General features: G+C 35.4%; 1 protein-coding gene across 3 annotated transcripts in view; it reads right to left on the reverse strand.

The window, feature by feature from the left end:
- barc (RRM1_TatSF1_like and RRM2_TatSF1_like domain-containing protein barc) overlaps positions 1 to 12,364 on the reverse strand; it is a 111,698-nt gene that overhangs the window by 72,911 nt on the left and 26,423 nt on the right. For all 3 annotated transcript variants that reach the window (XM_083111744.1, XM_083111751.1, XM_083111760.1), the window contains exons 3-4: positions 11,445 to 11,586; positions 4,638 to 4,840 (exon numbers count right to left, since the gene is read on the reverse strand). In XM_083111744.1, coding sequence (XP_082967870.1) covers positions 4,638 to 4,840; positions 11,445 to 11,586 — 345 coding nt within the window. The remainder of the gene's footprint in view (positions 1 to 4,637; positions 4,841 to 11,444; positions 11,587 to 12,364) is intronic.

The raw sequence follows: 12,364 nt of genomic DNA on the forward strand, positions 1-12,364 counted from the left end.
TTGTAATGTAATACATAAAAGTTATCATTCACATTAGACCCTGAGCTAGCTTGGTGGCCAAGCATGTTAGATGGCCGACTTTCGATCTCTTCACCTAAGTTCTCAGCTTCAAGTATTGATCTGACCTGGAGATGGATGAATTTGAAAATGTCCATTAATCAATTTTATCTAGTCATCACTCATCCTCCTCATCACAGCCAAAAGTACAGAAATTGATGGAAAATAACCTTAAAAATAAAGTGATCCTGTCTTCTGCAAGAACCTAGTCTATCTTAGATTATTGTATGGGACAATTCACTTTCATGTCATGGTGATCTATTTTCACAATTTCTTGAAGGAAAAAAGAACAAACAATGTCTCATGCACCACAAATTCAAAGCGTGCCATGAAAGGTTCAGACTTCGAGTTCCTCCTTGGGCAGCTGTATTTCTTTGTTTCACTATTTCTCTTTTGGTTGTCTTACCTCGCTGTAATATGCTATCTGTCAATTTCAGGGAAATGGATAAATGATATGATAAAATAAATGATGGAACAAACACAAGGGTACACTCTTGTTCACATAAAGTGATGCATTTTATAAGGTTGTACAGTTGAAATGTGTGCCACTTCAGGAGTGGCACTGTACAGGACTTCTTACTAGGGTCTAACTCGAAGGCCGCTGGCTTCAAAGCCTGTTACACAACCACTACCACAAAGGTCAGGGTTTTTTTTATGTTTATTTATTTCAAAATTAGCCTACAGAAGTAGCTAAATAAGGGGAACTAGATATGATACCCAGAGATTGCACATAGTGGTTCATATCGCAGATTAAACTGTAGTTCCAGTTGTGATAAGACTATCTGTGCATGAAGTGGGCTTCAAACAAAAAACATCAACCCTAAAGAAGTATAAAAGGGATGGAAATTTAAAAAAATACAAAGAGAAGAAAAGGAACTGAATATGTAAAACTAAATTTGCAAGATTTTGCAGAATGTTGGTTACTTCATGCACAGATAGGGTAATTGAGATTGGACCTACAGTATAAATCTGGGTTCTGAACCACTGTGCAATTTGGTTCCTTTGGTATTTAGTCCACCGATCTTAATGGAAAATAAGAATCCACAGAATACTCGAAACGTACGTAAAAACTGAAGAGACCAAATATATGTACATCATTTCTATGTGACAGTTTACGGTCTGAAAAAAAGAAGTTATTTATTTGTGCATTATATTCAAAATATTACACTTGAGAAAATTTACTACAGTGTTGCAAAGTTGTGACCTACAAAATGTTCTTTATTTTCTTGTAGTTTACGGTTATTACAAGCATAAGAAAACAGTTTTTTCTTTGTGACGTTTCAGGAGAACACACGCTCCTTTCATCAGACATTTATTTTCATTTTGACTAAAGATACAGTTATAACAATGGTTAGTAATTTTTAAACAAAAAGAATCCGTTATATAATGGATCTTGTCAATGTTACATTGTTGTAATATAGCAACTTAACCGTGAAAGAAGCAGTCTCTTTTATTTTTATTTGAGATTTTTTAAATTATGAATCCCAAATATCATCAGGTAATTCAAATTCATCATTGTTTTCACAAAGTCTCTTGATGTTTTCTGTTACATTAAATTTTAAAGATGGTGGCTTACTCCATTTGTGAAAAAGAAAACTCCATACTGGATCTATGTTACCATTTTCATTATTTAATTTATTCCAGTGTTCTTCTGCAATGAACGAAGCTTCCCAGATATTCAACTCTGTGTTTCCCGTTAATCTTTTTAAAACCCTTCTCTTTTTAATCAAATGTTTCTCTTCGATGATATGAGTTGACAAACCTGTTCTTGGGTTTAGATTTATAATGTCCAAATCGTGTTCGTGCCATCTTATTGCCATTTTCCTTGCTGTTTGTCCCACATAATCCTTTGAACATGAACAACTTATTTATATATTCCTGTGGTTTCCACATCTGGTAGAGAGTTTCTCATTTTGAATTCATTAAATGTACATTCCAAACTTCTTGGTGATTTAAAAACAATTTTGAAATCAAAACTTCTAAAAATTTTTGCAATTTTATGTGAGAATCCCTTGTGGAATGGAATGCACACAAATTTCTTTTCAACAGATTTTTCATCTTTGTCTGTATTTCTCTTATCCTTTAGTTTTCTTGAGACTTGTTTTTTGATTTGGTTTATTCTGTTAGTGTGAAAGCCATTTTCTTTTGCTATATTAAAAAGCCTTTCTTCTTCATTTTTGATATCCTTATTATTAGAACATAGTCTTTGTGCTCTCAGGAAAAAAATTAAAAATATGTTATCCATTGCTATACGCGAATGTTCTGAATTGGCATGGATGTATTTTTCACCCGCTAATTTTTTTCTATGGACTGATGTTTGAATTGTTGAGTCAGTTGTCTTAATTTGCAGATCAAGGAAAGAAATTACATTGTTATTCATGGGTTCGCAAGTGAATTTTATGCGACGATGTGATTCATTTAACAATTTAAATACGTCCATGATGGTGTTATCATTTTTAGCAATAATTAGCACATCATCTACATATCTGATGTAGAGTTTGATATCCGCACCTATCGCATTAACAATTGGAGATTCTATGTAATGAAGGAAAATGCTGGAGATGATTCCGGATACTGGGTTTCCCATTGATAGACCATTACTTTGCTGATAGATTTTGCCATCAAATATAAAGTAATTGTAATTTGCACATACAGTAAACCATCGAACCATTTCCCATGATTCTACTGGGTTAACCTTCATCTCAATAAGCCATCTGTGTAATGCATCTCTGGCACCTTCTATTGGGACACTTGGATATAAATTTTCAACATCAAAACTTGCAATACGATACTCATTATTCCAAACAATATTTTTTAGTTTCTGTTTCACTTCATATGCATTTTTAACACTGAATGGTGTTTGTTGTTTAATTATAGCAAGTCTTTCAACTAAATATTTGGATAGTTTGTATGCAGGATGTGTGAAAGTTGCAATGATAGGTCTTATTGGAGTTCCCGGTTTGTGAGTTTTTGGTAGTCCAAAGGCAATCGGCAGGGTTGAATTTTTGACAATGAGTTTTTTCTTCATTTCTCTTGGTATCGTGATACTGCTTTCAATTACTTTCTTTACCTCATTTATTACTTTATTTATAGGGTTTCGAGAGGTTTCTGTGAAATTGTTTACTTTGAAACATTCTTCCATTTTTTCTTTATAGTCCTTAATTCGGATAAGAACAGGTTTATTTTCCTTGTCCGATTTTATTAAGAAAATGTTGTTTTCTTTCAACCAGATCTTGAAGCCATGAATTTTTTTCCTCAACCTTATATGCTCTATCTCCCGTTCTGTGTATTTTGGACCTCTGTTATTTCTTCTGTTGTATTCAAAACTTAACCGTTCATCAAGAGCATCATGTGTGAGACTTCGTAATTTTCTCTTTTCCTCCTCATCATCTAAGAAATTCAGTGCTTTTTCTATTGAAATCACAAAATCTTCCTTGTGTATATAAGCACTACCAACTGAAAATTTCATTCCGAATTGAAAAATTTGTATATACTCATCAGGTACCTCAATATCCGTAAGATTTATAAATAATCTGTTGTCAATGTTCTTAGTTTCTATTTTACCAGTAACATTAACTGCTTCTCTTCTTTCATTGTTGTTGTATATAACTTGTTCTTCTTGAATTAGCTGGTAGAATTTCCTATCAAGTCTCCTTTCTGAAACCTTGCTGTAGTGTTCTACAACTTGTTGTGTAGCTCTGTTTACTTTATCCCATATGAGTGGATGCAAAGAATTTGACAATGTGATGTGGAGATCATATGTCTTTCGAGAAAGGCTGTCCAATTCTGAGTACGAGTCCCTCATTAGTTGTCCTATCATTAACATTTGTAGCTTGCCTTTAAATTCACTGGTGTAGGTATTACGAGTTCTAACTTTCCACTTCAAAAAATTTGGCACTATATTGTTTAACTTGCATCTTCTCAAAAATCTGATTCTCTGAAGTGTTGTTTGAATCTTGATTTGATATTTCTGGAATGTACGTACCTCTCTCCCCGTAATAGATGAATAATAGTTTTTCTTGTATGTACGCATTGCTTGCATTATAGAATTATTTTCTTGTAGTTTACGGTTATTACAAGCATAAGAAAACAGTTTTTTCTTTGTGACGTTTCAGGAGAACACACGCTCCTTTCATCAGACATTTATTTTCATTTTGACTAAAGATACAGTTATAACAATGGTTAGTAATTTTTAAACAAAAAGAATCCGTTATATATTGGATGTTGTCAATGTTACATTGTTGTAATAACCGTAAACTACAAAAAAATAATTCTATAATGCAAGCAATGCGTACATACAAGAAACTAAAATGTTCTTTGTCTGATGATTCTGTGCTGCTATCATTGATTTTGTTATCTGGGTCACTTATGTAACAATTATCCAATGAATGGATATAAACCAAATTTTGGACTGAAAAAACAGGACACTAGGATGTTGTGATGACGGTTATGAGGTGAAACATGACAGTCACAAAAAAGAGGCAACCTGACTGTCTCAAATTACACCTTTTTCTTCAAGTTGTGAATGCTAATATAATACACTGTTACAAAGTAGTATAAAAAAGCATATATACACTTACCTTTATGTAGGTGCATAAGGCATCTCCTTTGAACTGACCACCATCTTCTTTGTATAATTTCACTTTCATCTTTCCAGTGTCAGGACTCTTCATTACTAATCCAAACTTTTGCATCAAATCTACAAATTCCTGTTCTGTGATATCAAGTGGAAGATTTGTCACATATACTTTCGTGTTATGAGCATCGTCCAGTTCAAACCAGGCTGAAATGAAGAAACATATCATAATGTATAAAAATTATATAAATTGGTTCAACTTGCACTATCCAAGCCAGTTGTTTTTGTACATGTCTCTATTTTACGAGGTGCATGTCAAAAAAAAAGGGCCAATATTTTTTTACGTGGGGTTGGCAACACTGATGAAGTTGAGCATGCCCTAGTATTTTGTGCTTGCAACAGAGATAGAATCGTCACAATTGGGTTGCGTACGCGCGAGTAGCAGTAAGGTGAAATGGCTGCCGTAATACAAAATCCCGCCAAATGTGAAGTGAGATCTGTCATACGATTTCTGGACGCCAAAGATCAGAATGCAGCTGACATCTATCGGGAATTGTGTGCCATTTATGGACCGACAGTGATGAGTGAAGGGAAGGTCAGGCAATGGTGCAGTGTGTTTCGGGAAGGGCATTCAAATGTCCATGACGATGAGCATAGCGGAAGGCCTAGTGTTCAGACGGACGATCTGGTGGAACGCGATAACGAGAAAGTGCGTTCCATTCGCTGGTTCACAATATCTGCACTCGCCAAAGAGTTTACAAAAGTGTCTGCAAAAACAGTGCATCGAATTGTGACTGACAACCTGGGGTGGTGTGTGCGAGGTGGGTACCAAAAATGCTGACAGACGCTCACAAAGAGCAAAGAAGGACAGCTGCACATTATGTTTTGGCCAGCTGGGGGGGGGGGGGATGGGGATGACCTCTTTTCGCACATAGTGGCAGGGGATGAAACGTGGATATCGTATGCCACTGGGGAGTCGAAGCAGCAGTCAATGCAATGGCAACACTCTGGTTCTCCTAAAGCGAAGAAATTCAAACAAACACCATCAGTTCACAAAATCATGGCAACTGTGTTTTGGGACCAAAAAGGTGTGATTTTTGTGGAATTCTTGCAACCAAGACGAACAATTACAGCAGAGGTGTATTGCGAAACACTGAATGATCTGCGACATGCCATCCAAAATCGGCAGAGAGGAATGCTACGCTCTGGAATTTTTCTGATCCATGACAACGCCTGCCCACACACAGCTGCTCGTACTGTTGAGACAATTCAAAGATTTCGATGGGAACTATTCAATCATACCCCTTACAGCCCTGACCTTGCCCCCAGCGATTTCTTTATTTTTCTTCACCTGAAAAAGTGGCTTGCATCGAAGTGTTTCAACGACAATGACGTGCTCAAGACATCAGTTCTGGACTGGCTGCACTTCAGGCGGCAGATTTTTACACAGAGAGTATACGGAAGCTTGTGTCACAGTATCAGAAATGTCTGGAGGTTAATGTTGGCTACGTCGAAAAATAGCCAAGGTATGTACTTGTTTATCAATCACAATAAATTTCTTCTCTTATCATTTTCTTGTTTCTTAAAAAATATCGGCCCTTTTTCTTGACATGTGACTCATTTTAGAGCTTTCACCAGCTTCATCAGAAGGCTGGACAAGATTTGGGCTTGAAACATGTTAAAATGTAAAGTCTAATCAGTTGAAAACAAGAAAGCAGTTGCAATATTACTCTTGTCTGGCCCTATTACTCTAAATGAATTTGGCTTCTTTGTATTTGGGTTTCCTGTGTTCAAATAAATGTTTCGATACATATGGGCTTTTGTTTATTTTATTTGATGTCTCAATTGTATTACTGGATTGCTGGCTTTAGTAAGCAGCATAGTCAGTTACTTGAAGACAATAATAGAGAATGACCAGTCCAGATTTTCTGTACATATAGACTGATTGATTGAATTATGTTATTTTACGTCGTTTTCTGCCACTTTTGGCTGATCGAGACAATGAGGATATGATGAGATGCAGTTGCTGAAGGGGCACTCACAAAGATTGATTTATTTTATTTTACTTCACGTTTTGTGCATCTTGGCCAATTTGCGAAGATGGGGATGAGTGATGAAACTGATGAATGGACATTCACAAACAACCAAGCCCGAGCGGGATTTAAACCCGGGACCCTTGGCATCGCAGCACGAAGTGCGAACCACTCGGCTACAGGGTTAGGCGACAGTCACAAAGAATACCTATGCCCAGGCCAAGATTTGATCTACCTAACCTACTTACTCTTTTTTTGTATGATAAATTTCAAATATTTTCTTTCATGTGGACATTAAGTAACATAGCTAGATATCGGGCACACCTGGTAATACCCCCTGACAGCACACCTCGTAATTTCGAAAAAACATACTTTTTTGTGAATATGCCACATTTAACCACATAAAATTGTCTGTAATGCACAACATGCATATAAAGTATTGTTCTTTTATCAATTCGATAAATACCCCCACAGACCATCGATACACATGGAAAACTTTTGCAAGCGACTCCACACCTGTCATCTATCCATGTTTGTTTTTACTTCATAACATTTTTACACCTTAGTAACTTATTCAGTGTACTGAATGTTAAGTATGATTTTCTTGTTTAATCTTTTAAAAATATCCACATAGACAAAATTACCTATTCACATTACACATTCTACAACATGAAGAATTATAATATTACAAGCTGTAATTTGTAGCAGGATGTTACTACATACAATTACATACTATTAATCAGAAACTTTGTTTCTTCAATAGCAGAAATTCTTGAATAATTTTACTAGCCCCTTAAAAAAAAAACATTTCTTTGTACTTTATTTGTTATAATATTTTAACTAGGGTGAGTACACCAGTAAACGACTATCTCCAGTGAATGACCATTTCCAAATACTACAAAGCCAAATAAGGCTTGGAACAAACTGAGCCATTAAGAAATGGCCTTGCATTCATTTACAATCCATATTCTCTTATGTAGGTTGCAGGAGCATGTGGTGCCCGCTACAGTATGGTAGGCTCTGAACCAGTGGCGGTGATTAGGGGAGCCAACTGCCCCCCAATTTTTGACACCTTTGCCCCTGCACTATGCTAAACCATACGTACAGTGGGATCCATGAGTATTACCATGCAAATTGTCCATCACCATGTTCGTGCACTTTATTTGACCCAATAAGAGCTTCAAGAATTAAAAGAAACTCAAAACAAGCTGTTGCAACAGCATACATAAAAACCCATTGCTGAAAAACACAGGATGCAAGAGAAAAATTAATGAAAATAATCATGGACAAATTGCTCGGTAATACTCATGGATCCTACTGTACCAAAGGAAAGTAAACTGTTCTTGCCCCAATGCAACTAGGTAGAGCATGTCCGTACACTCACTACAGGGCCAGTAGGTGCTGCATTCAATGAACCTACATGGCTCGCGAGCCGTTGGAAGGGAACACGAAGCGACAGGAAATCTTTTATTCACATCACTCGCCCGTGTTACAATCTCACATCCCCTTATCGTTATTTTACCTGCGTAGGCAGAGCTAACCTAGCCTACCCAGAATGCATGCCACTGGTAGGTTGTGATTGTTTGATCCAGGTCAAGAAACATTCAAGTTATGTAAAATTTGTGCTTATGTAATGGTTACATCATCAAATCAGAATAATAGGATATTCAAAAATCACATATTCTCTGTTGTACATGACATTGCAAAAGAGCAGGGGGGGAGGTCACACACTAGATACCAATTTGACATCATTTCTAGTAAATGACCACTGCAGTCAGAAAAGAAAGGAAGTTCCACCTGAAATTGTTAAGCCTTCCAATCATTTGCAACGCTGACATATGACCAACTAAGATTAGCATTTGGAATAACATCAAAGAAATGGAAAGAATATCATGAACTAAAACAACAAGGGCGAAAACAGCAACACGTGTCATTGGAATCTGAAGGAGATTTACATGAGTTGTCATTATCTGTTGTGCAAAACAACAGTGAATGCAGTGAAAATTGCATTATGCAGAATGTTGCTGATTATGTTATCAAGTGTTATGATGGTGAATATTTTCCAGGAATAGTCATTCGTAAATTTGAGCATGTATCTGAAATAAAAGTTATGCATAACTGTGAAGCTGACAAATGGAAATGGCCTAGCAAACCTGATCAGTCATTGTGACATCAAGGAGCTTATGCAAGCTCCACAAATATTCTGTCTGAAATGTTTTTATGGTGTTACTATACAGTACCTGAAGTGCTAAAATATACAAAAAAAAAAGGCCTGAAACTTTTTCAAATTTGTTTGTTCAAGAAACATTATTATTATTATTAAAAATCGTTTTGGTCATTTACTGGTATTGAGGTAATCATTCACTGAATTTTGCTGGTCATTCACTAGTGTTTTGGTTGCAATTCACCAATTTTTAACTATTAATTTCATATTGATATGTATTTACTTTAAAATAGTATTCAATGAAACCCAACATTATGATGAATTCAATCATGCAATTTGCTTGGATTCACTTTGTTTTTTCCTTTGACCTAGAAATAAAGTTGTGGTAAAATGGTCTTAACTGGTCATTTACTGGTACTATCTTTTGTAACTTGACATTTCTACTTATTGCATTATTGGCTCTTGAGAAAGCTGTATATGCAGTAATAATAATGTTGAAATATCATGTATATTAAAGGATTTCAGCCACTAACGAAACATTTCTTAATAATATTAATTAGGGTGAGTGCAACAGTAAATGACCGTCTCCAGTGATTGACCATTCTCAAATACTACAAAGCAAAATAAGGCTTGGAACAAACTGAGCCAATAAGAAATGGGCTTGCATTCATCTACAATCCATATTCTCTTATGTAGGTTGTGATTGGTTTGTCCAGGTCACAAGGTAGAGAGTTCAAGAGCACACTTGTTTGAGTTCAGCAGACGACACAAAGAAACTGGTATGTCTAATAAGGTAAGGATTACTACATTGTAATCATGTGCACAAGAAACATTCAAAATTTGTGAAATTTGTGCTTATGTAATGGTTACATGATGAAATCAGAATAATGGGCTATTCAAAAATCACACATTCTCTGTTGTGCATTTAATTGCAAGAAAGCAGGGGGGGAGGTCATGCACTAGATACCAATTTGGCATCATCTCTAGTAAATGACCACTGCAGTCGGAAAAGAAAGGGAAATTGTTAATGCCTTCCAATCATCTGCAACACTGACATATAACCAACTAGCTTACCTCTTATTGATCTTTGGGAAAAAAATCAAAGATAAAGCTTCTGGAAAAGAAACTTGTGATTTTCATTTTAATGAGGAAGGAAATCCTGATATGTCCTGCTCATTGCTACATGAAAGAAGTTAAGCTGAAATTTCAACACTGATATGAACATCAATACCTCAGTCTCCAAAAAATCATCTAGCCTTGTACATCTAAAGGAAGCCAGTTCTTGGTTACTGACAGTAAGAGGAAAGAATCATCTCCTGTGGTTGAGTGAGCTACTCACTTGCATTGGCCTAAAGTAAACGACAAAAACATAAACAGCCAACAAAAGAAGATCTGAAAGATTACCATTTGCAATAACATCGAAGAAATGGAAAGAACTAAAAAACGAAGGAGAAAACAGCAACAAGTGAAAGTGGATGTTAAGAAGAAATCAAAAGCTATCACATCAGAAGAAGATAGAATATAGTGAGACCAATAGATTCCGATTAGATGTCCTTGTCATCAGAATCTGAAGGAGATTTAGATGAGTTGTTATCATCTGTTGTCAAAACAAGAGTAAAAGCATGAAAATTGCATTGTGCACAATATTGGTGATTATGCTACAGTGTGTTATGATGGTGAATATTTTCCAGGAATTCATAATAAATTTAAGGATGCAGGAATAGTGATTCAAACTAAATTTAAGGATGAATCTGAAATAAAAGTTTTGAATAACTGTGAAGCTGACAAATGGAAATGGTCTAACAAAGTTGATTAAATTTGGTACAGTCATTGAGACATCAAGGAGTGTATTCAAGCTCCACAAATATCCTGTCTGAAAGGTCTTATGGTGTTTACTAAACAATACCTGAAATGCTAAAATATATATAAAAAAAAAACAGTCTAACTTTTTCAAATTTCTTTATTCAGGAAACATTATTATTATTATTATTAAAAATATTTGAGGTCATTCACTAGTGCTTTGATTGGAATTCACCAATCTTTACCTATTTCTTTCATAATGATATGTATTAATTTTAAAATAGTATTAAATGAACCCCAAAATTATGCCGAATTCATTCATGCAATTTGCTTGGATTCACTTTGTTTCTTCTTTGACCTAGAAATAAAGTTTTTCTTGTATGTACGCATTGCTTGCATACTAGAATTATTTCTCTTGTAGTCTACGGTTATTACAAGCATAAACACAGTTTTTCGTTGTGACGTTTCAGGAGAACACACGCTCCCTTCATCAGACATTTATTTTTAGTTTGACTAAACTAAACTAAAGTCAAAAGTGAGCGTGTTTTCTCCTGAGCGTGCGTTCTCCCGAAATGTCACAATGAAAAACTGTTTTTTTATGCTTGTAATACCCGTAGATTACAAGAGAAAAAATTCTAGAAATAAAGTTGTGGGAAAATGTTCTAAACTGGTCATTTACTGGTGCATTCACCCTATATGATGAATGTGGCTACAGACTAATTTCAAATATTTTATATGCTGTTACTACTATTTCGAAAGTGTGCCCTAATAAATATTATAGAAACTAACATAATATTCATACAATGTAACGTACTTGGTTCTTGGCTTGTGGCTTTCCTCTTCTGGTCATCATCAGACTTGATTTCTGAGTTCTGTTTATCACCTGACTCTGGTTCCGTTTTGTTGTCAATAAAGCCATAATTCATTTGATAATGAGCCAGGAAATCCTCATCAATCTGTAACAGATCAGAAGTAAGTACTATCTGCAATGATATTTTAATTCCAACAGGAAGGGCAAAATCCACATTATCAACAACTACAATAAAACACTTGTCTGCTCATACTTTTATATACACTTTTCAACAAAAGGAAATGTTCAAAATAAAATAAAACTTCTTGCACACTGTCATCAGCATCCAATTTGTTAGAAATTTTCGAACCCACCTGAGTTCTTTATCAGGGGAGAGACAGCAATGAACTCTGCATAAAGGTTAAAAATACAAGGTTTGGCTAGAAAAAAAACGGATTGATGTTGCTATTGGCAAACAACGAATGTGCGAAGGTTGAGCAATGCATGATTCTATACTACCATACCCTGCCTACAGAATGACTAATTGCCCTGGGTGCAGGCCTCTCAGTTTCGCTGTGGCACTTGGACAAAGCGGAACGTGCGTCTGTGCTACGTCGGAAAAATGCTGAGTATTAACCCTCGGATGCATGTCACTTTTTTTTTACAACTTTACATATGTGGGGTCAATTTGACCCCATTGCAATTATGCATTGAAATAAGTACGACAGAGTAAATAATTTAGCTAATATGGTTTATGGATCAATAATTTCTCTGAATATAACATAGGAAACAATTACCATTATATTATTATTATTATTTAAGCCCCCCCCAAAAAATAACAATGTATTGACAATTCACTGTTCTACATATTAATGGTAGTTACACTTCGCTCGCAATTATCAGAACTTCAGTTGACCTGAGAAACAGTATTTTAGAGATAACAC

The sequence above is a fragment of the Lepisma saccharinum genome, chromosome 1 (genome assembly GCF_977018435.1).
Source record: "Lepisma saccharinum chromosome 1, izLepSacc3.1, whole genome shotgun sequence".
NCBI lineage: Eukaryota > Metazoa > Arthropoda > Insecta > Zygentoma > Lepismatidae > Lepisma > Lepisma saccharinum.